The sequence below is a fragment of the Thunnus albacares genome, chromosome 23 (genome assembly GCF_914725855.1).
Source record: "Thunnus albacares chromosome 23, fThuAlb1.1, whole genome shotgun sequence".
NCBI lineage: Eukaryota > Metazoa > Chordata > Actinopteri > Scombriformes > Scombridae > Thunnus > Thunnus albacares.
Genome location: NC_058128.1, coordinates 15,427,740 through 15,449,469, shown reverse-complemented (window position 1 = coordinate 15,449,469; position 21,730 = coordinate 15,427,740). Strand labels below are relative to the sequence as shown.

Below are 21,730 nucleotides of genomic sequence, written 5' to 3'. Positions count from 1 at the left end.
ACAGAGGGAAAGCGCTGCAGCACTAAAATGGAGAAGAATTCTTCAGTGACCCGAAAGAACATGGGCATTCACACACGGGGGACGAGGATACACACAGGATGGTGAGGTGTGTGGCTGTGTGTGCACTTTGACAACCACACACATACACAAACACTACATAAAATATTTTATTTTTTCATGTGGAAACAATACCTTGCTAAGGATATACTAATAGGCACCAGAACAATACCTGGATCCAAACCAGAATACTACACACCAAGACAACAAATGGTGCAAAAAGCTGCAATTTCTCTGTTTCTAAAGCTACTTTGATTGCTACTTTGTAGTCCAACCACAAAGAGAGAACAAAGGTACTAAATAGAGAAATAAAAAGCAAAGGGGGAAAAAAGTTGGAAAGCTTTTTGTCATATACAAAAGAAAAAAAGAAAAAAAAAACAGACAGCATACAAAGATTTGTCACTTTGAGCAGTGGAGAGTGGAGGGGGAAAGAGTCATTAGTGATTCAATGAGAAACCCCTGCACCACAATGAGCAGCGTCACCAGAGAAATATGACTTGAGACAGCTAACATACAAACATTCATACACATGAGTGTTTGCGACAAGGATATACAGATGGGTGAGCAAGAGAGACTCTATTGATTAGAGTTATGTGAGAATTATACAGCGGTGTGCTAATTTATTCAGATGTTAGCTGTCTTTTCTAGTATGGAAAGTGCATTACATACAAAAACACTATGAAAAGGACAAAAAGGGACATACAGAAAAAACTTAAAACATGTCTCTCCTCCATCTGGTTATGTTTTAGTGCTGCTCTCTTCAATCTTTGTGTCATTATGTCAAAGTGTCTGCCTTTTTCCTCTCCCTCTCCCTCTATATAGGCCAACATTTGTCCCATACACTCGTGTGAATAATTAAAATGCCTCCCCTATAGTGCAGCTGAATTTGAACACAGTGCATGGAAAAGAACAGTATAGCTCAAGGTGTGATGATTCTTTCCCTAATAATGGGTTAAGAGATTAGAAAGGTTATTTAAACCACTGTAATAGTGAGTAAACCTATTGTTAATATTAACAGTATATCAAAATATGGTCCACCCTCCAAAAAAAACAGTTTTCAGTCATGAGTAGTGTTCCTGTCATGGAGAGGTTGTGAGAGGTTCCTGTCAGGCTACACAAAGCCCACAGTTAACCTCTACCAATCAGAGGGATATGATTGTCAGTATGTAGCCTGAGAGACAGAGTCCAGGATAATAGCCCTCCCTGCTGCTCGTGAAGCTTATTGCGAGAGATAATAATTGATGTGACCCAAATGAATGCAACATCTTTATCGACTCAGAGTTTCTCTCAACTGAATTATGGCTGCTGGATAGCGAGGAGATGCTGTTTAGGAAGATTTTAGTGAGTAAATCCATTAAAACCGTTAAAGTGCAGGAGAACAAAAAAAGGGGTTTTGAAATCTCTCTCCAGTGGAAATTTGTCTCTCATTTTTGTGTTCATGCATATGTGTTTCATAGTATGTTGTAGTATCTGATTCTGAATACTGCACGTAATATGCAGTACAGTGAGAGCATTCCTGTGAATGGGCCTTTGATAATGACAACAAAGAGATTGCCGGAGAAAGAGCGAGGCATGATCTCTGGTAGCGTGCGTCTCCTTACAGGCAATTGTGTGCATGTAAACACAAGGCGTGCTGTGTGCGTATATGTGTACATATGCGTGTGTACTGAGCTGTAGTCGATCTGTATGCATTTCCACATGCCTGACTGTGCCTGCTCAGCACGGATGCATGGCTCCACGCTAAGTGAATGAATTTGTATGTGCCATTCTCTATATCCAAGGATACACTGCGCGTCTGCCTGGTATATGGTCTGGTCTGGCTGGTTGACGTGCTGCATGGCGATGGCGTGGGGGAACTCGTTGAGCATCCGCTGCTGGAAAGCCTCCAGCCTCTCGTAGTCATGGCCGCGGCACACAAACTCCTTATTCTGCAGAGGGAGAGGAAAAGGCAGCGTGGGGTTAGCTTGACATCTAGTGGTCACACACTGCAACTGAAGCCTTGGCTACAGACTCTACCAAGGACAGACCCTGTTACATCATTAAATGGCATTGAATAAGAGTTGCTGAATGTCACCTCACACTGAAGGAGTCTTACATAAGAGAAATTAATTCTTCCTGCAGGCATGTTTCTTCTTTGGAGAGAGTAAAATTAATACTGTATTCAACTTGCTATGCTACACAGTGGGAAAATGGAGATTTCTTTACCCGCAAGAAGAAGGGAAACTTCTTTCCATAGAAACCCACTCTGAAGAATTCAGGTTCAAGTCTTTGCTGGTCCATGATCTTGTCATAGAGAGATGCTTCCATCATCTAGCAATGGAAATCAATGACAACATTATATATAAACAACAACAACAATTACCATGCAGATTTGCATGTAGGTGCATTAAATGAGTAAAATTACTTTGTTTACTTGGTAGCTTTTCTGAATCAAATGAGTCACTTAAAACAGTCTTTATTCATGAAATGTGTCTAACTTTAACTCACCCTCATTTTGCTCAAGTTCCTGTAGTCATAATAAGACTCATACTGGTCAGCAAGCTCTCTGCACAGGATGATGCCATTCTCCCAACACTGAGGATAGAGACACAAACACACATGCACATACATTTAAAACACAGTGAAAGCAACTGAATAAACGTTTTGTTCTATGAAACTTCAACACTGCGTGTGCTCTGCAGTGGAGCTGCTAAACTGCATTACCTCCACTGGATGGCACTGGTGAGTCAACAATATCATGGTGAGTCAAATATAACCTCTTCATGCAGGTACACGCAGCACCCAGCCATCTTGCTAATTAAATGAAAAGCTTTCCTTTCCTGCCGCCTTCTAATCCCTGTGCAGCAGCACCGCAGATGGCATAGCTTGTGAATGTGAAAGAAAATTGGACTATGACTAACGAGGAGAGCAGTTTTAATGATTCCGCAGAGCTATGTTATTTCATCAGGGAAGCTGAAGGTTTTTTTTTTTTTGTGTGTAATTTTGGAGGGTTTCAATAATGACACTTTTCCCTGAGTACAGAACAATGAGAAGGGTAGTTAGGATAAAGAGATAAAATTAGAGGAGGGGAGTGAGACGGAAGAAGACAGAAAGAAAATATGTGCTTCCTGAAGAAGAAGCTGTTAAGTAACAAAGTGAAATGCTGCAGCATCCTGAATCAGCTGAGCTGTGTTTAAGCTGCCAATCTCACTATTCATTCTTTGCTATTGCCTCAAACCGCCTATGCACATCACGCTTCATCTGTCAGTCTTGCTGTCATCATCTCCCACAACGCTTCTAAAAAGGAAAGGTGTAGGATACCGTGGGACGCTATAGATCCTTCTTTAATTACATCCGCCCGCTATTCATCTGATTAAACCGTGGAGCTGTTGATGCCTCGAGCCGCTGTCACGGCTCATGACAGGGAGAAATTGAATGTCTGACCAGCAGTGACATGCATTTTTGTAGCTCTGTGCAGCTCACAGCCATGCACTACTTTCCTCTTAAGTGGGGATTTCATTTCCTGTGAATGATGTCACGTCGCCACTAAACAAGCGAGGAACTTCCCTGCTGCGGCTGCTGCATTTCAGTATTAATGTTTAATGAATTTATTCATGCCTGTTGTGTTAAAAATCAGGGTATTGATAGCTAACATGGATTTATTCTAAGTGAACCATTAGTAGCATGGCTGTGCTTCTTTTTCAATGCCAGGTATGAATCTGATGTACATTTATATTTTTGCATGTTAGAATATGTATGAGAAGCTGACATGCTGCTGGTTGTCAGCTTAGGAAAACATACATGCACTGAGCTTGAAGCATGCTCTTGCTTCACAGCGGCTTAGCATGTATTAGCGTGTTGATACAAACATGTCTTAAAGCTGCATTTAACAGCCTGCCTAAAAAGTAAAAAAGCAATGTGCTACCAAAGTGCTGAAGACAGGAATATTCTTGTTTCGGTTTAATAGTAAAGATATATATACACTACCAGTCAAAAGTTTGGATACACACACACACACTCATTTCAATGAATGGTATGGTACTGTATGTGTGTTTCAGCTCACCTTCCCCCTGTCAAAGTTCTGGACAATAGTGAGATGCAGATACTCTTTTCTTTGCCACTCGCTCTGCATGGGGTAGTTGAGAAACTCTCGTAGCGGCCTGTCTGACCACTCCAGTAACTCATCATACAGCAGCAGTGTGTACGACGCCTCTGTGACACACAAACACACACACATATAGACTGACAGTCATCATCATATTCAACCTCTGCAACACATACTGTCAAAAATATTCATCTCAAAGCAGCAGTAGGCATTTTTAGTGAAACATGACAGATTCAGTGTCTCGTCTTTCTCTATATGAGTCATGGTAGCGGTTCAGAGCAACAAATGCAGACGTGCAGCACCCTAAGAATAAAAATATGAAAATATGAAAAGACAGTAAGGATGACTGGTAAGTCCAGTAACTTTTCATACGGCAGCAGGGTGAACACACACTTGTACACACATTAGATCAATTGATAATGTATCACCCACATAAATATATACTGTATGTTCGGGTCATTGCTTGAGGCATACCTGTGTAGTTTTGTGCTTTCAGATGAAGGTCGTACAGTTTGTGAATGTAGCGGATGTACATCTCCTCTTTGTTCAACTCCGTTTTGTAGAAGTTCTACAGGAGCAGGGGATGGTTCGGTGATGATTGAGGACAAAAACAATCACGAAAAGAGAGAGGAGAGAAACAGGATAGGGAGATTATGAAAATTGTAGAGAGAGTGGGAGATGCAAATGAGGACACAATTTAAAAGTGACAGATTGTTCTATGGCAGCAGTAGTGTAACAGTATATTTCAGCTGCTGGTTGGTGACTTCTGATCCATCTGCCTACACACGCAGGTGCTTTTGCAGATGGCTGCAGTTACATAAGGATAACCCGACAGGCAGCAGGACTCGCTAAAGTGACAGCAGGGAAACAAATAACAAAAAACAAACTTGTCTTTTGTCATGTCAGTAAGGGAAGGATTTAAATGCATTCATTTATATAATTTCATCCCCTTAGCCAGAGAGAAAAATGTATCCTACAAGATATACGACAAAAAAAAAAAAAACATTAAAATTATGTTAAATGGGCTTAACTAAATAAATTAACAAGTTCATGTTAATTTTTTCATACTGCTATATCAACAAAAGGATTAAAACTTCACAAGATTTATAATAGCACCAGAAGATTAAAAATTAACCTATTAATTATGATTTTAACACTCATACATTAAATTCTCTTCTCTTTAGAACAAATGAAGATTGCTCAAATATGTTAAGAAGGTAAGACCTACAGAAAAGATTTTAAAAAGCCTTTGGCTCAATGCAAATATTGAGAAACGGGTTCACAAGCAGGAGGCGGTTAGCTTAGCATAAAGACTGGGAAATGGCAAGCCTGGCTCCGTTCAAAGGTTAAAAAAAATCCAACTATCAAAGTCTCTAGAGCTCACTAATTAACATTTTATATATACTTTGTTTAAACCGTACAAAAAAGAAGTTCATTAGTGAGCTTCCTCGTTTCTATCCTAGCTGACTTGCTGCTGGCTGCAGCTTTATATCTAGCAGAAAGATATAAAAGTGATAACAATCTTCTCATCAAACTCTTGGCAAGAAAGCCAATAAGTGTGTTTCCCAAAATGTCAACAAAATGCATTAACAAACATTTCTACAATTCAATTGACTTGAAAACTCTTAGTATGCGTTCATAAGTTGAGAGCACTCTTGACTGGTCATGAGGTCATACATTTGGTCAGTAATTCTGTTTTTTTTTTAAATCTTTTTTTAAAAAATGTTTTTAAACAAAACCCGTCTGAAATTCTCTAGTGATAATAAAAAGCTTAGGCAGTTTTAAGAAACCCAAAACCAAGAAACATGAATAACTACTACTCACCAGTAAACTGACAGTGCATCCAATCTTTTTGCCATCCACTTCTCCCAGCTTCATACAGTCCCTATGATAGAAATATAAGGTATATAAGATATGAGTTATGAATACAGTAGAGAAGGAAAAAAAAAGATGTCATAACGCTTACATTTAAAGACAAGATATAATAATAAGTATTCGTGGGAGCGTATGTTTGCACTCTCACCTATAGTCTAGCAACCTCTCCATTAAGCGAGTGACGGTAGCGATAAGGGAGATTCCACTCTCCCTCCAGGTCTCTCTCTCAATCTTCTTCAGCAGGCTGGTGGACAAACGGAGAGAAACAGTACAAGATAGAGAGATGTCAAGACCAAAAGAGACAGAGGTAAAAGAGAGCAAATGGGAAAGGAAAGGTGATGTGGGAGGGGAGAAAGAAAGAAGAAAGAAAGAAAAGGTGGCGAAGCAAAAGAGGAAATCAATCCCAGTCACACCAGTGTCACCTATGCTTGGTGCCCTGCCTGTAGGAGTTAAAAAGATACAATACCATGGAGAAAAGAAGGCTATATTTATATTAAAAAAACAAGGCGGCTAAAAAATGTACAGTAGCTGATTCACTACAGTATTTTGCCGCCAAAATAGATCTTAGAATTGCATCTCCAAATGTTGGTTGGTTATCTCAACTGGCCAGCAAAGAAGACAAATTTTCCCCAACGTCAAACCCTTCCACCCTGTTACCCCTCACACAGACGACACTGAGAGAACAAAGAGGAGAGCGTCTTACCTAGGGTATGGACCAAACAGAGGAATTCTACTCCAGGCGGGAAGCATAGGCGGAATAAATTTATATTAATACGATTAATATCAGCGCACACTCACACAGGTTAGCTTAGGGGTTAGTGGAGTTAGTAGGAGGGAAATAAATTAAATGAAAAGCAATATATTAATTAAGCATGGTGGGCTAAAATCATAAAGAAATGCAGTTTAAATGTAAACATAACTTATTAACTGCATTCAGAGATTCTTAATGCATGATTACACTATGTAGATTAGATATACAGACTTTAATAATATGCAGTGATATTACACTATTTTTAATAATGTTTCACATGTTATAATGATGGTAAAAAGAGTGATTGACTATGAAAGACAAAGGATCAATTACAGTACACAAATACTGATCAAATCTTCATTGAGATCACACTTTGATTCACAGATGTGACACTAGAGGAGATGGACAGTATGTTCATGATTCAGACTTCCTTTGATGCAGTCATGTTTGAGAGGCTAAGCTGAAATGTAAGACTGAGAGTCTGAATACGGTCGTCCGTCGTGGAGGGCGACATAAAAATATGAACAGGCACAGAATCACGAAAGAAGCAGGGATACACACACACACACACACACACGCACACACACACACGATAGCGTGAACATAAACACTACGCATGCAGGAGCACAAACCTGGAAACACAAGGACGGAGTGGACAACAGAGTGGCCACAGACGTGTTTATGAAGATGAAGGTGACCGGAGCTGATCACTTACCTTTGATTATTATTTCATCAATCTATTTCATATCAACACTTTAATATAAAAGAGCTAACTAAGGCTTAAACCTATTTTTTTGTTTCGCAGCATGTTCTGTAATCAATCTAAAAGCTCAACACATTTAATAGTTTTTTTTTTTAACTCAAGTAAAACATCAAGGCAGAGCTTCTCTGTGCTGTAATGTTGTTATCTGTGCTCTTTGGGTTTCAGAGTTAAAAGCTCATTTTCGTCAGCAGCATACTTAGACACAGCAGATAAAGCAGCCATTTACCGAGGTAAACGAGCCGAGAGTTTCAGCCCACGCAGGCATTTACCTGATGAAGCCTTGTGTGGGTCGCGCCATTCAGGTGATTAGACGCCATAAACGGCTATTCTCTCTGTCGGTGCAGATGCCACCAGTGTCCTGAAATGGCCTCTGTCCAAGCAAATGTATTTCAGCCTCTGTTGTGATTTTACTGTTAAGCTAGTTGAGCTCTTGAGTGGCTCTAAGGGGCCATTCCTTTCTTCTAAAATGAACGGTAATTAGCAAAAGGTGTATTCATATTAGATCCTGGTAGCTGCATCTTCGAGTATGAATTCACCTTTTGCTCAAAATACATCACCCATACGCCCATGATCCTCATGGTTTCTGTCCCTATTGCTGTTGTTTTCCTTCTAACTCACATGCTGTTGAAGAGCTCCCTGTACGTCTCGTCTCCTTTGCCCTCAGACATCAGGCTGTCCAGCTTGTCGATCAGCTTGGCCTCCACCTGAAAGGTAAAAGCATTTAAAGCTCTAAAGAGCTGCCAGTTCAAACAATACCGATACATGGATGGGTCAGAGCTTAAAACTAAACAGTGTGTTAAATCAAATCACTTCGTGTCATGTCAAAGTCGGTCATTTGTTACAAGACTTTGCTAGAATAAGAACAGTCTCAGACACAAGTCCAGTTTTAGAGTTTAATCCTGCACTGATGAAAAAGGTCATGATGTTTGTTTCTTGTGGCTCACTACTGAAAGCCCATCTAATCCTGTGATTAAATATCAGTTTCAGTGAGCGGAGGTGGAGTGTACCTGTTTGAAATTGCCGCTGCGTCTCTGCTCCCAGTCCATCATGTCATGGAAGATGGGGATCATGACATTCCTGAGATCAGGCTGCGGTACCAGCGTCACCTCCAAGAACGGACCAATCATCGCTGGGATAAAGTTCAACTTGTGCTCCCCTGCAGAAAAAGATAGAGGTCAACACAGAGGTTAGGCTCTCACTTTATCCCTGAACACAGCGTATTGTTTATGTCAGCGGCAACTCAGCCAACTCTGGATAGATTCCTTTCTTCAGCAATTTCAACCACAATAAAGGCTGCTCTGGTAATTTTGATTTAAGTGCACTGCACTTTAACCAAATTAAGTGAAGCAGTATGTTCATAAACTAAATAATGACAGTGCCTGTGTTTTTATCGTTGATGTAGGGACGTTACCATTCATACTGACGTCAAATAAAACAAAAACGACTTCAAAATGCGTTTCAAATTGTGATAAAACACACTTGAATACAACATAAAACACTGAAAATTATGATTAAAACAGAAAATTGTAGAGATCCATCACAGGCTCAGAGCAGAACAAAAGGATCCACACAAAGCAGATCGAAGCATCCAGCTGGTTGCCATGGTGATGTGTGTGGTTTTTTTTTTGGCATTAAAAAAAAGGCAGTTTTTAATTCCCATCAGCTCAAGTACAAAGAAACAGAGAAATGCTTTGCTTTTACTATCTCTGATGTTAGTGCTGTATGTCATACAGACTAATCAGAAAAGAATAAATGTTGACTTTTGTGGCATGTTATTAAAGATCATTAGATGCTAATTGGTTGAATGGAAGACAGGCTGTCTTTATAACACTTTATTTGTGAGAAGAATCATAAGTTATTTTTTAAATTGAATGTATTAGATGAGTATAAGTGAGTCTTTTTCTAAAGAATATATCATCTGATAATTCGTAAAACAGTCCATATTAAATATTCATGTGAGCCATATCAAAGTAAATGTCATGTGTTGAGATGACAAATGTGTTTTATCATCTTACCCAAATTCTGCCACATGCTGAAGATCTCACAGCCCATCATCACCCTCATGTCTCCGTACCTGCACGATACAATAACACGGTTAGAAATGTGTGCTTGCTGCAGGCAAATACTGAGAAAGGCTGCACAGAACAGCATGTTAAGTAGTCATTATACAGTATGTGGCATACAGTACAGCTTGTGTGTGTGTGTGTATGTGTGTGTGTGTGTGTGTGTGAGTGAGTGACAGACAGCTTGAGCAAGATAAGATCTTTGAGCATCAGTGCACCGCTCGTTACAGGCCCACTTAACACATGCAGCAAAGAGTGAGAGAAAGTGTCTGTGCGTGCAAACCCCCCCCCCCCCCCCCCAAAACAAACAGCACTTACTTTTCAAGTATCTTCTTCCTCTTGGAGGGTGAGAAGGACTCCAGTTGAAGACAGGGCTGGTTGATAAATATTACAGACAGATAGAAATACGAGTCCCACACCTGAAAACAGGAAAAAAACCAAAACATCTTGTCATCTTGTCAAATGTGTTCCAAAACGTCCTCCTACTTACGTTTTCATGAATTCAGGTTAAAAAAAAAAACAATCTTCACAATTTTCCACTGGTATCCATGGATTCTTGACATTTGAGTTTTCAGATGTATATTGTGGTACATGCTGAACATAAGCTGTCAATTACAGTCACAAAAAATGCTTGTGCATTCTTTAAACATACAGTAATATCTGAATACACTAAATATTCAAACTTAGAATAGGAAATGTAGATTTATAGTATTTGAGGAAGAAGCAAGGTCTCACTGTAATTTAAGTAACTAATCTTTAAATCACTGTTCATTCTATGTTTGTTGGCTTTTAGCTAATTTTATTGTCTGACCTAAGCTTTTGATTAATGTCAGCTCCATTTTATATCTTTGCCTCTATGAAAGCTTTTGTTTTAAGAAGTCTGACAAACAAAAAAAAAGAATCCTTTAATTTTTATCATAATTGAATATCTGCCTGTGTGTCAAGGTGTGTGTGAGTGGGAGGTAAAATGTTGCTGCAGCCTTTTAGATGTAAGGCTGTTTGATACTCAAACAGCTTTGAAGCACTGTAGCACTACATGATCTACACACACACCCACACACACACACACACACACACACACACACACACACACACACCAGCACATTTCCCCGTACCTTGTAGTCAAACTTGTCACTGAGAAAGTTTTTCCTCAGAGCGTCAGAAAGGTAGAGGACAGTTGTGATGATGACACTGAGAGGAAAGGAGAGATAGAGAGAGAGGGGGGGGGGGGGTTATTGTGTCACCTTGGAGGAAAATGCACCATGAATGATTCACATTATTCAGATGGCGCCTTTTGTGAAGTAATCATGCAGGGATGAAGTAATAGGACACAATGACAAAATACAGAAAGAAACGTTTGGAATTACCTTTCAAACCACAAAACTTTGTTATGTTCCAGTTTTCTGAATTTTAATTCTTTTAAGGCTAAAAAGTCTGTGATATGATCCACAGACTCTGGTGCTTTTGCTACTGGAGATACATGCCTTCATTACTGAGTAGATACAAGCATTTCAGTGACCTTTATGGATCAGATCCTGCATCCACTGCATTTGAAAGTGTCCTCCAGAGTGACAGAGTGCAGTAGCCTTGGATTCACTCTCATTTGAACAAAGAGCACTACATCAAAATTCCCTGACAATAATGTTGTCATGGGATGGGTTGTCTTTGTATCTCCACTGTGAGAGGTAGATACTGCTAATATCTAGTTGTGCTTTTAAAAGAGAATGTAGAGAGGTGGGACACACATTGGCTGAAGAAAGACACTATCAGCAGATGAAAGCTCTCTGATTGAACAAACAGTCTGTGTGTCTGTGCGTGAGTGTGCATGATCTTACTTGTTGGTGACCAACCGCATGACAGTCCAGTCTTTGGGGAACATCTCTGGTCGGATTAGGATCCTGAAGACTGTAAAGATCTGAAGAAGGAAATCCTGGAACACACACACAGATAGCACAGGCATGTTATCATTGGGTAAAATACTGGCTTAAGGCTTCAGGATGAATTCTGGCTTAAACAGTTTGCTATCTGACAGGCCCAAAACAAGCTCAAGGCCTAAAGGAATCAGGCTGTGTTTGCTCAGTACTCTAAATTAAAGTCTTTCTCTGTGTCTCTCTCCATGGTGCTGAAACCTTTAAACATGGCCTCTGTCCATGGTTCTGAAACATTCAAAGTCAAGTTACATACATCAGAATGATCTTCATTGGGCACCTTGGGTACACATACAAGGAATTGCACAGAAAAACAACACAACAATCTTCAGAAATATACATAAGGAATGACTATACACAGGTGAAACTGTTTCTGTGAACTGTAAACAGGATAGAATACATTATATACATTTTACATTTATTATTCAGACAATCTGAATTCTGAATATATAAGTACTCAGTTCTTTGTCAAAAATGTGTTGGAGCAAACTTGCCTGTTTATGATAACTACATTGTGTCATATGACTGAACAGCAATGCTATCATATTCACATAATTTTATGCTGACTAAGGCCCCAAAGAGCTATGCTGAACAATAGTTTCAAATGTTCCAGACACTTACTTTGTATCAGTGTGATAAAATTATAGGGAAAATGTCTTTCTCCAGTAAGTGCTTTCAAGCTAACAAGAGCATATAACCTCTCTACTGTGTCTGACATTCAGTGAACTGATCGTAATTCTCACTGGAGTGAACTTTGCTCGTCTCTCTCTCTCTCTATTCTGTGTTCCCATCTCTCTGCTCTTCTTCGTGTATCTTGCCACTGCTGACCCTGCAGTACAGTTCCCTTACTGTCCAGTCCATATTTGTGCACAGGTCAGCATTAAGACACACAGATGTGTGTGTCTACATGCACAGTAACTGTACATAAACATATATGCATGTGTACATGTCTGTGTAGAAATGTCTGCAAGTGCACTGAATGAGTCTCTTTAAAATGAGTTTCTGAGACAGACTGAAAGAGACAAAAAGGCAGACAAGAAGTAGAAAAAACAACATATATATGGCAATTCTTATTGCACTCTTTAGCCAGTATTTATATGCCAATACATATATTTATCTATGCACTAGCACAACTGTAAATATTGCAGGACTGGCTCAGGAAAAGTAATGACAAAATGTAAAGTTATGTGTCTAGAAAAGGATAAATATCTGAAAAAGATTGAAATGGTGTCTGATACCTCTGATCTTACATTGGCATTGGCTGGCAGGCATTTTAATTAACACCAAATAAATCCAGTTATATCACTCCTACCCCATCTCTGTAAGTACCACTCAGCCTTATTTCCCTTTTTCTACATGGAAGCCTGATACCTGGCAGCAACAACCAGCTAAACTACAAGTGGGAGTCAAACATCCAATCCAGTGTCATTCATTTCATCATTTATTCACTTTCAGAATCACACGGAGACACATTCAGTAGTACAGAGTGGGAGAAAGATGGATGCGGCGGCCTTACCCTCAGGTCGTCTTTGCTGCTGAATGCTTGCAGTAGCTGCTGGTAGTGTCTGTCACTCATCTGTCGCAAGAGGGCCAACAGACACGCCACAAACTCTCCCTGGCAGGACAGCACACACAGAAGAGAAAGGAAAGATGGCGTGTTCATCAGTATTAACACTGTGGTATGCTGTAATCATCTTTATCTTCAGGGGTGCCCTTGCCTACACTGTGAAAAAGAGCCATTCTGAAACAGAAACACAGCCTAACTACTGACATGGACTGAACTTGTAATGTGTTTGAATGCATATATGGATTCGCATACTCGAGTAGTTTAAAACATTTGTGCAGAAAGTTGTTATTTAGTAATAAAATGTAAGTAAGTTATGATATGAAGTCATGGTATCCACTCCAAGGGGATCCAAATGCTAAAAAAAAAAAGTTAAGAAAAGACACTATAGTGTAGTGGAATAGTCCTGTGTATTATTTGTTGAAGAAACAAAAAAGGAAAAATCTCTTTGACTTATCAGATCTGTGCCCTTTATTAACCTCTCTTAGCAACCAGAAGGAATTGTAGCAACATTAGTAGAACTCTATTACAAGTGGAAGCACTCCCACCCCTCCTTAAGTTTCCATCAGCACACAATGATGATGATGATCTCATTATTACCCACTTCACCATTCCCCCTTTTGTGCTGTGTTGTATTAAAAATCTTAATTATTGCCATTAATGTTAATAATGTTGGTGGAATTATAGCCACCACAGCAGCAACTCAATTTAAAATCTGTAATTACTCTTGTATATTTTGCTTAGTCCCAAAACAATTTGGTGAGCGCGTGCACACACACACACACAATGTATTATACATAGGAAAAACACACATACAGTGCAATCCTGAAACTGTAGTCTCATGGCAGGACCAGCAGGCTGGGGGCGGTTGCTAATTTCCAGGATGGTCCTCAGTAAAACTCCAAGCAGGCTCTCCACAATCAGCTCCACCTCTTCGGAGACCACTGGCTCCTATGTAATGGAGAAAACACACACTCATAAAGTTACATGAATGTTCCCCCATAGTTACCTTAAGTAATTTGCATTCCCCTTGTGTGTTTTTTCTGCCAGTGCAACCTTGAACCATGATTGACAAGGGACGTTACTCACTCACTTTCATCACAGTTTTAATGAGTCTTGAACTAGTGAGTGCAGAGATTAATAAAAAGTTTCAAGGCCATGAGAAACATTTAGAAACTTACAGAGAAAGAAGAGAATGGAACGGAATGAAATAAGGTAGAAATCAAAGAAAAAGAGACAAAAATAAAAAAACAATTCAAAGAGAGTGGAGAATAGACTGGTTTGTGTTTAGTTTTATATATGTGTGTGTGTGTGTGTGTGTGTGTGTGTGTGTGTGTGTGTGTGTGTGTGTGTGTGTGCGTGTGTGCATCTCCCTCTAGTCTCTACCCCTGACAAGACAGACAGGTCTTGGACAGAGTGATAATGAGAAGGAGGTTCAGACTGGCACATTGGCTGCCACTGCTGTCACTTCCCTTTAGATGTGGTGCTTGTCTGTGTGTGTGTGTGTGTGTCCTACTGGGCGCCTTTACCACTAGCTGCCCCTCTGGCAGCGATCAGCACAAGCTAGGCAACCCAAGCTGCTGCACCAACACACACACACACACAAGCAGCTCGAAGTGACTGTCACTTCAACAATGCCCATTGCTAAATTGATGGGTCTCATTACTGGACTGCACTGCTGCAAATGTCCCTGTTACCAAGACTAATTGACTATATATACACACACAACAAAGCAATCTGCTATTGCAATGTATTGGCTAGGAAATTGCTGTAAGATTAATTCCTCTGACTTTGACTTCCTTTAAAGTTATTTTCCAGTTATTATGGTGGTAATTCAATTGTACATTCATACTGTAGAATTGTACTGTAGAATAGCAGAGGGAATTCATTGCAACTGCACAGGATGTAAAGTCACTTCATTTAGATTTATGTAAAAGTCTCTCATCTATAAGTTGAAGATCTTATACAAATCTTATTTTAATTTTGTGCAACAATATACTTTGTTGAAGTTGAACCTCTACTGCTGCCACTGCAATGATGATGCAGGATAGTCTAAAGGAATGGTTTGACATTTGGGGAAATACTGCATGCTTCTTTGCTTTCTTGGCAAGGGTTTGAATCTTTTTTTTATACCACTCTTGTGTCTGTATGCTGAATATGAAGCTAACGCCAACAGCTGATTAGCTTAGCCTAGCCCAATGACTGGACACAGGGGGGAAACTGGGACTTTTACCTGATTAAGTAAAGGATAAGAGTAACAAAATCAGCCTACAAGCACCTAGCAAGATCACTAATTAATTGCTTCTCTGCTGGTTGCCTGGCAACCTCACGGTGATGACAGTACTCTAAGAGGTGATTAAACCGGCCAAGAAATAGTTTAGCAAGTCATTTTTACATTTTGGTTTTTGTACAGATGATTTGTACAAATGAGATCTAATGTGTTAATTAGTGAGTTTTAAAGTGTCGGTGGGTAGACAGAGCCAGGCTAGCTGTTTCTCCCTGTTTCCAGTCTTTGTGCTAAGCTAAGCTAACTGTCTCCTGGCTGGAGCTTCATATGTTTATTTCCCAAAAATGTCAAACTAGGATAATGGGCAAATTTATAATGGCAACTGTTTATCCCTTCAATACTCACCGCGGTGCCATTTTCCTCCTTCTTGATGAGGGAAAGCATGCTGGTGAGGATGCGGGCACACATGACCAGGTCTCTCTGCTCCTGCATGTGGGCCTGGAGGACTCGGAGAACCACTGGCAACAGGATGCACCGCGACTCTGCAACATTCACAAACATCAAAGATGATAATGATGCATAAGAAAAAAAAAGGGAAAACACATTAATTTTCTGTGGATGTAAAAGCCCTTGTTTGCATAATGTTTGTGTAACATTAATGTAATTTGCATGAGGGATGTTCTTCTTGCTATGTGTAGCTTTCGGAAGCATACTCGAAATAAAACACTGACTTTAATATGCTTCAGTGTACGCCTTTATTAAGAACAATTTAATGACACAGTGTTAGATGCACTGCAGGGTGACAATTAGCTGAGTTGTGTTCTCAAATGACTGCACAGCAGGAGTGCAAATCTGAAGAGTGTGATATGGACTAATAGCCTCTGTGTACAAGCTGCAGGACAAGACAAACATACAAAGTATTGCTGATCATTGTCTAAATTGTATGGATGAATCTAGTTGTTGAAATCTGTTTGTTTCCCTCTGTACTGTTTATTCTGGTTGTTCATAATTTGTATGCATGGATTTATGTTATTTGCTCACGTTTTTTTCCTGCATCGGGTTTCCAGCATGTTAACAAGCTTTAATTATGTATTCACATCAAAGTGTACTAAAACTGTGCATCTGTTTGTGTGTATACCTGGGTTGATGTAAAGCTGGCTCTCCACAGTCTTGGCAATGCACTGCAGTTTGACAGCCTCCAGGGGGCAGTCGGCGTGAACGGTGGTCGGCAAGCTGCCCAGAGTCTCCCTGACGAAGCCGGCCACCTCTCGCACAGTAAAGATCTTCAACAGCTCACCATAGACTGCCGGAAATGTCCGCAGGAAAACCGCCTAGGCAGAATGGGGCAATGTTCAATCACATGGACGCCTAATAAATCCATCATCTTCAAAATAAATTCTCCTCAAAGACAGGAATCCCTTTCTTCATACCTAATAGCCAACAGCACTCAAGCTGCAAATTAGACTTCTTCAGTTGTTCAGTATTTTAGGAAACGAATACATATGCAAGGTTAACATTTTAGTAGTGTTTGTACAGTAATTTTATATATGTTCCACTATATCAGCATTACACACTGTATATTTAATCTTATCAAGGGCCTGGTGTGGAGGTCCTGTGTAGCTCAATGTTCATATAAAGTGCTTCAGTGTTTATGGAGAGTTGTTTTGTTGGGAAAACAAAAGTAAATATTTATTTTTGTGCCATGAATCATTGGCCAGGATTGGATTTGGTTGGAACCCCCGGCGGTCAGGGATTATGTGGATTAAACTGAAGGACTGCTCCAGTGGGACTGCTGTCCGATGGCGTTGTAGCTCTCCGTCCGATGCTCTTTATTGCTGTCATGTTCTGTCAGATTCTCGCTGCACTATTTGAAAAATGAAGATGACTAAAATCAAGCAAAGCATCTCATTGTCTCATTTGCTGTCTTTTAACATTATTTATCCAGGAAAGCCTGTCAGAGGATTGAAGCTGTTTTTCAGCAACACCTTGTTTCACTGTCAGAGATGTTAGCTTTTGACAGAAAAGAAATTCAGATGAAGCAATAAGAAGTTTTACAGTATTGCTACTTATTAAAGGCTCCTTGGTGGTAACTGCTTGATAATAAAATGGGGTACTCAATTCACACATAGACACAGGGTCACACACCCAAAATGTTGTGAGAAATCCTGTTTTAATTGCTCAGAGGATATAAGTGCCCCCCGAGCCAAATGTTTCCAGCTGTGCAGAGATTTCAACTTGACATTCACTTCACAAACGCAACACCAATCAGAGAATCTAACCTGTTCTGGCGGGATACGGTCTCTAGTATTGGTGGAACAATATAATTGTGTGTGTCATCCTGTGATTCAAACTGTCATACAGCACATATGATTTTCCTGTTCATGTGTGCATACATTTGTGCCTGTTGACCAGTATTTGTGCTACATGTCACAGATTAACTGGGTTTAGCATTAGCCTGACCTGCATCCTCCCACTGCTGTTGTTGTGTTGAGAATAAAGATTAGTCTAGATCAGAAGTCAGTGGAGGGATGAAATGGAGCTTTTCAGACAGGCTTGGAGAGGCCATGATTGAAACAGCTATGTGACACTAATAATCTCACTCTTATGGCCTCAAGGTGCAGAGATATTATTACAATTGGCTGCATTCAATTTAGGTGAGCCAGCTCCAGCGCTCTGTTGTTGTGAATCCTCACTGACATGGCTTATTGGGATAATTAATGGAATGGAGTCATTGTTAATGTTATTATTTACATGTGTGCTTTTCCTGCTTTGACAAGTCAAAATGTCTGCCATGAAAAGGACATTATTCAAACACTTAGAGGGATAAGCATACACACGAGTGACGTGACAGCCAAACAAGAAAAAGGACATGGAGAAGGCAGAAGAAAGGGAAAGAAAAGAGGAAGAAGAGACAGCACAACACAGATGCACACACAGGTGGAGGCAAAATCACAGGTATTTCCTCCCCACACACAGCTGTTTCTGGTGTGTAATTAGGATTATAATTTGCATCTTTAGCTTGTTTGTTTGGTCTTATTCTGAATCAGTGAAGACGGCTGCCCTACTGTGCAAGACCTCCCACCGGAAAAAGGAAAAGCTGCCACGAAATTTCCTATTCCGACTCCAGACCCTCTGGCAGCATAAAATTCAATTACAGCCAATTTCTCACCTATCACAACTGCGTTAACAGGAGTCCTCGAGAAAGAAAACATAATGTGGTGCACATGCTCCAACAGGCACAGAAAAGTACACACATTCACACATCCGCATATATGCACAAAGAGACAGACAGACATGTAGATATGGGCACAGGGGAATTCATGACAGACTCCTGCATACTCACACAAGCACAGACATACACATAGACACACATACTTGTGTTTGTGCGACGGGACTAGTGACTTTGTTTTCCTGCGAGAGGAAGAAGCGGATGGACATGAAGAGTTCGTGGATGCAAACTCGGAACTCCTCCTCATTCTGGCTTCCTGTGGCCAACGAGAAGAGTCGGCGAGATTGGATAATGTACTTGAAGATGTACTCGCTGGCCTGGAAGACAGAAAGAACAATAATTTGTCAGGTGGTGAAAATGGGAACAAGTCGCACTTTACTTCCAGTGAAAGTGGTCAAAGAAAAATGTGATATTTTAATTTTGCCCCTGATGAACTTAATCCAAAGTTTTATGACTCCATTTATCTGGTGGCAAAACAAGATGTACACTGGTGCTGTAATGACGGTTTTGATATTCAATTAATTGAACATTTGCTGATTCCAGATTCTCAAATGTGATAATTTGCTGTTTTTCTCTTTCATATCTTTGTAAATAGCAGATCTTTGGGTTTCGTACTAGAGGTCAGACAAATCTTACCTTGGGCTCTGGGAACTTGTGATGGACAATTTTCATGAATTTCTTTAATTTTATAGACTGCATATTTAACTAGATAACTGAAAAAACAATTGTCATTTTAACCTATAATGAAAATGTGTATTAGCTGCAACTTAAGTGTACAGACTTCCGTCAAGCTCTTGACGAAAGACAATGTTCAAAAGTTTGTCTGGTGTACTACTTTCAAAGCACCCTGTTTTTATTAGAAAGGTATGACAAAGTTGTTTAAAGATAACACAATTCACATTCTTAAAACAAAATTAAATCTGTGAAAAGGAAGTGCAATAAAATCCTAATGAAAGACATTCTATAGATCACACAAACAAAACCTTGCAAATACATCTGCAGTGTATCACTAATATATTATTTACTGAGTGACAGTGTAATATTTGCTTCTGCAGAATGTATTCCGTGAATGGCAAGTGGGAAACTGCACTACCGAAGCCATAATGTGCTTCTCTGACGTGTTTCTGCATGACTCATTAGAATAATGTGATGTGGATTCCCAACACCGGAGGCATTTCTGCTGATTAAAATTGCATGCAGTGTAATAGACAGAGGAGGGGGATAATGAATGACAGCAAGATGTATTCACTGCTGATGGGGAGATAAATTAGCAGGAGTGGCAGCGAGAGGAAGCAAGTTTGTTTGTTTGTATTTCTGGGTGCATCTGTGTGGATGGTGAAACGATGTTTGTGTGTCTATAAGGGCTGCTGCATGTTGAGTTGTGCAATCTGAAAATAACACTCTGGAAGCCTCAGTGTTTGTATGTGTGTTAGGCCGTATTCAGACCAAATCAGGCACTGCAGTACACTTCTGCAGGGTTGTGCGGAGTTGCAGGGTGGGGGTGCAGGTGTGTTTATTTGTAATTGCCATGAAACAATCAGAAAATAACGTTTTATTCCTTTCATTCACGGGCTTTCTCACTAACACTGCTCACTCTGTTCATTCACTCTCTAGCTCACTCGACCACCGCTGCTCTCTCTCTCTTGTGCTGGTGGTCTCAGCACGCTTGAGCTCCCTCTCTCTTTTTTTCTGTCTTTTTTAAAATGAGTCAGGGAGCCGTCAGCAAAGCTTAATTTTACTTTCAACGTTGTCAAACAAAAACTCCCCTCTTCCTAGAAACGTCTTTGTCCTCCGTCATGGCAGGGTTATACAGCTGTAATCAGTCTGATCTCCGGCTGTGATTGGCCACTGCAGCGTGACGTCGGGTTGCGTTTCTCCAAAAGCTGATTCCGGTTCAACTTTCTCGCCACAGGCCGCTACAGCCTCTGCGGCCCCTTTGGCCCCCATCCCCACAGCTTAAACACACTACCCTCATTCAAATTAACTAGAGGACTGGTGTTTTCACTGAATTCAGCCTTAGAGCGAATGCCTCACCTTGAGCACCTGCTGTATGTGATCCTGATGCTCTGCATCAACGATGCGGTCCACGTACCACTTCAGCACTTTGATCAGGTCCCTAGGGAAGACACACACACTTAGTATCACCATTCACCTCTAATAACTTCTCTCACTGGATTCAGCAAATATGGATGAGGCAATGCAGCGTTTTAAAATGAAACACTTCATCACACAAATCAGTTGCAGAGAAAGTCCTTTGCCACTCATTTTATTTCACTAATACAGCTGATCTCAGTGTTACAGCTGGAAGTAATGATCTTAAAGACGTTTTTCCTGTGTTTTTAAAATAGTTTAGAATGAAACTGCTTAAATCTAGGCAACAAATATTTCAAGACAGGCATCCTCTTTGTGCACTAGTAAGCTGGTGACAGTGAAGACTGAAATAAAACTGAATGAGAGGATCTTCTCATTTTCCTTAGAACTGGATGACATATTGGTTCCACACTAATAACTTAAGACAGCTATAATAACAAAAGAAGAAATCATGTGTGCACTGTTTGTTTGTTAATAAAAAGTGTGACACTTTTACTTTTAAACAGCACAATAATATCACAGTTAAAAGAGTTCAAAGTAGATGGATGTGGCAACAGCTTTTTGTGCGTCTGTGTGTACCTGAAAGCCTGAAAAAAAGAGTGAACAGCATCAGCACGCTATCTTAGCAGGTACAGAGAGTGTGAAGAAGACAGCCAGAGAGAACAGCAGGTTGCGAATATGTGTGTATGCGTGTGATGGGTAAGAGGAGAGGCGGGCGAGGAGAAACAATTTCATATTCCACTTTTCATCAGCCAGGGGGCACCATAAGCATTTTATTCACACCTCTGTTGGCTAAGTCAAAGCACAGAGAAGCAATGCCTCTCATACTGTCTGGCCATGTGATATGTGATTAGAATACAATATGTGGGTAAGGCTGAGATATTGTACACTCAAGGTGCTGCTTTATAGCCTTCACACATCTGCAGTAGTGAAGGCTGAAACATCATATACCTGTATGACAAAGCTCCAGCAAAGTGGCTCTCAATGTAGGTGTCCATGACTGGTTTGAAGTGCTGGAATTTGCTGTCCTGGAGAAGGTTGATGATGTGGACCTAAAAATAAACATATTACTGTAGCTTTATGGTGTTTTGAATGGCA

The 21,730-nt window shown here is 40.2% G+C and overlaps 1 protein-coding gene across 6 annotated transcripts in view; it reads right to left on the bottom strand.

Moving 5' to 3' along the window:
- The window catches only part of dock4b (dedicator of cytokinesis 4b), a 120,114-nt gene that overhangs the window by 25,222 nt on the left and 73,162 nt on the right, over positions 1 to 21,730 (bottom strand). For all 6 annotated transcript variants that reach the window (XM_044342927.1, XM_044342932.1, XM_044342930.1 and 3 more), the window contains exons 20-39: positions 21,584 to 21,684; positions 20,576 to 20,657; positions 18,688 to 18,858; positions 16,451 to 16,643; positions 15,718 to 15,854; positions 13,902 to 14,036; positions 13,038 to 13,136; positions 11,429 to 11,523; positions 10,709 to 10,784; positions 9,912 to 10,012; positions 9,546 to 9,604; positions 8,538 to 8,686; positions 8,149 to 8,234; positions 6,165 to 6,260; positions 5,966 to 6,026; positions 4,616 to 4,709; positions 4,100 to 4,248; positions 2,545 to 2,631; positions 2,263 to 2,367; positions 1,844 to 1,985 (exon numbers count right to left, since the gene is read on the bottom strand). In XM_044342927.1, coding sequence (XP_044198862.1) covers positions 1,844 to 1,985; positions 2,263 to 2,367; positions 2,545 to 2,631; positions 4,100 to 4,248; positions 4,616 to 4,709; positions 5,966 to 6,026; positions 6,165 to 6,260; positions 8,149 to 8,234; positions 8,538 to 8,686; positions 9,546 to 9,604; positions 9,912 to 10,012; positions 10,709 to 10,784; positions 11,429 to 11,523; positions 13,038 to 13,136; positions 13,902 to 14,036; positions 15,718 to 15,854; positions 16,451 to 16,643; positions 18,688 to 18,858; positions 20,576 to 20,657; positions 21,584 to 21,684 — 2,218 coding nt within the window. The remainder of the gene's footprint in view (positions 1 to 1,843; positions 1,986 to 2,262; positions 2,368 to 2,544; positions 2,632 to 4,099; positions 4,249 to 4,615; positions 4,710 to 5,965; positions 6,027 to 6,164; positions 6,261 to 8,148; positions 8,235 to 8,537; positions 8,687 to 9,545; positions 9,605 to 9,911; positions 10,013 to 10,708; positions 10,785 to 11,428; positions 11,524 to 13,037; positions 13,137 to 13,901; positions 14,037 to 15,717; positions 15,855 to 16,450; positions 16,644 to 18,687; positions 18,859 to 20,575; positions 20,658 to 21,583; positions 21,685 to 21,730) is intronic.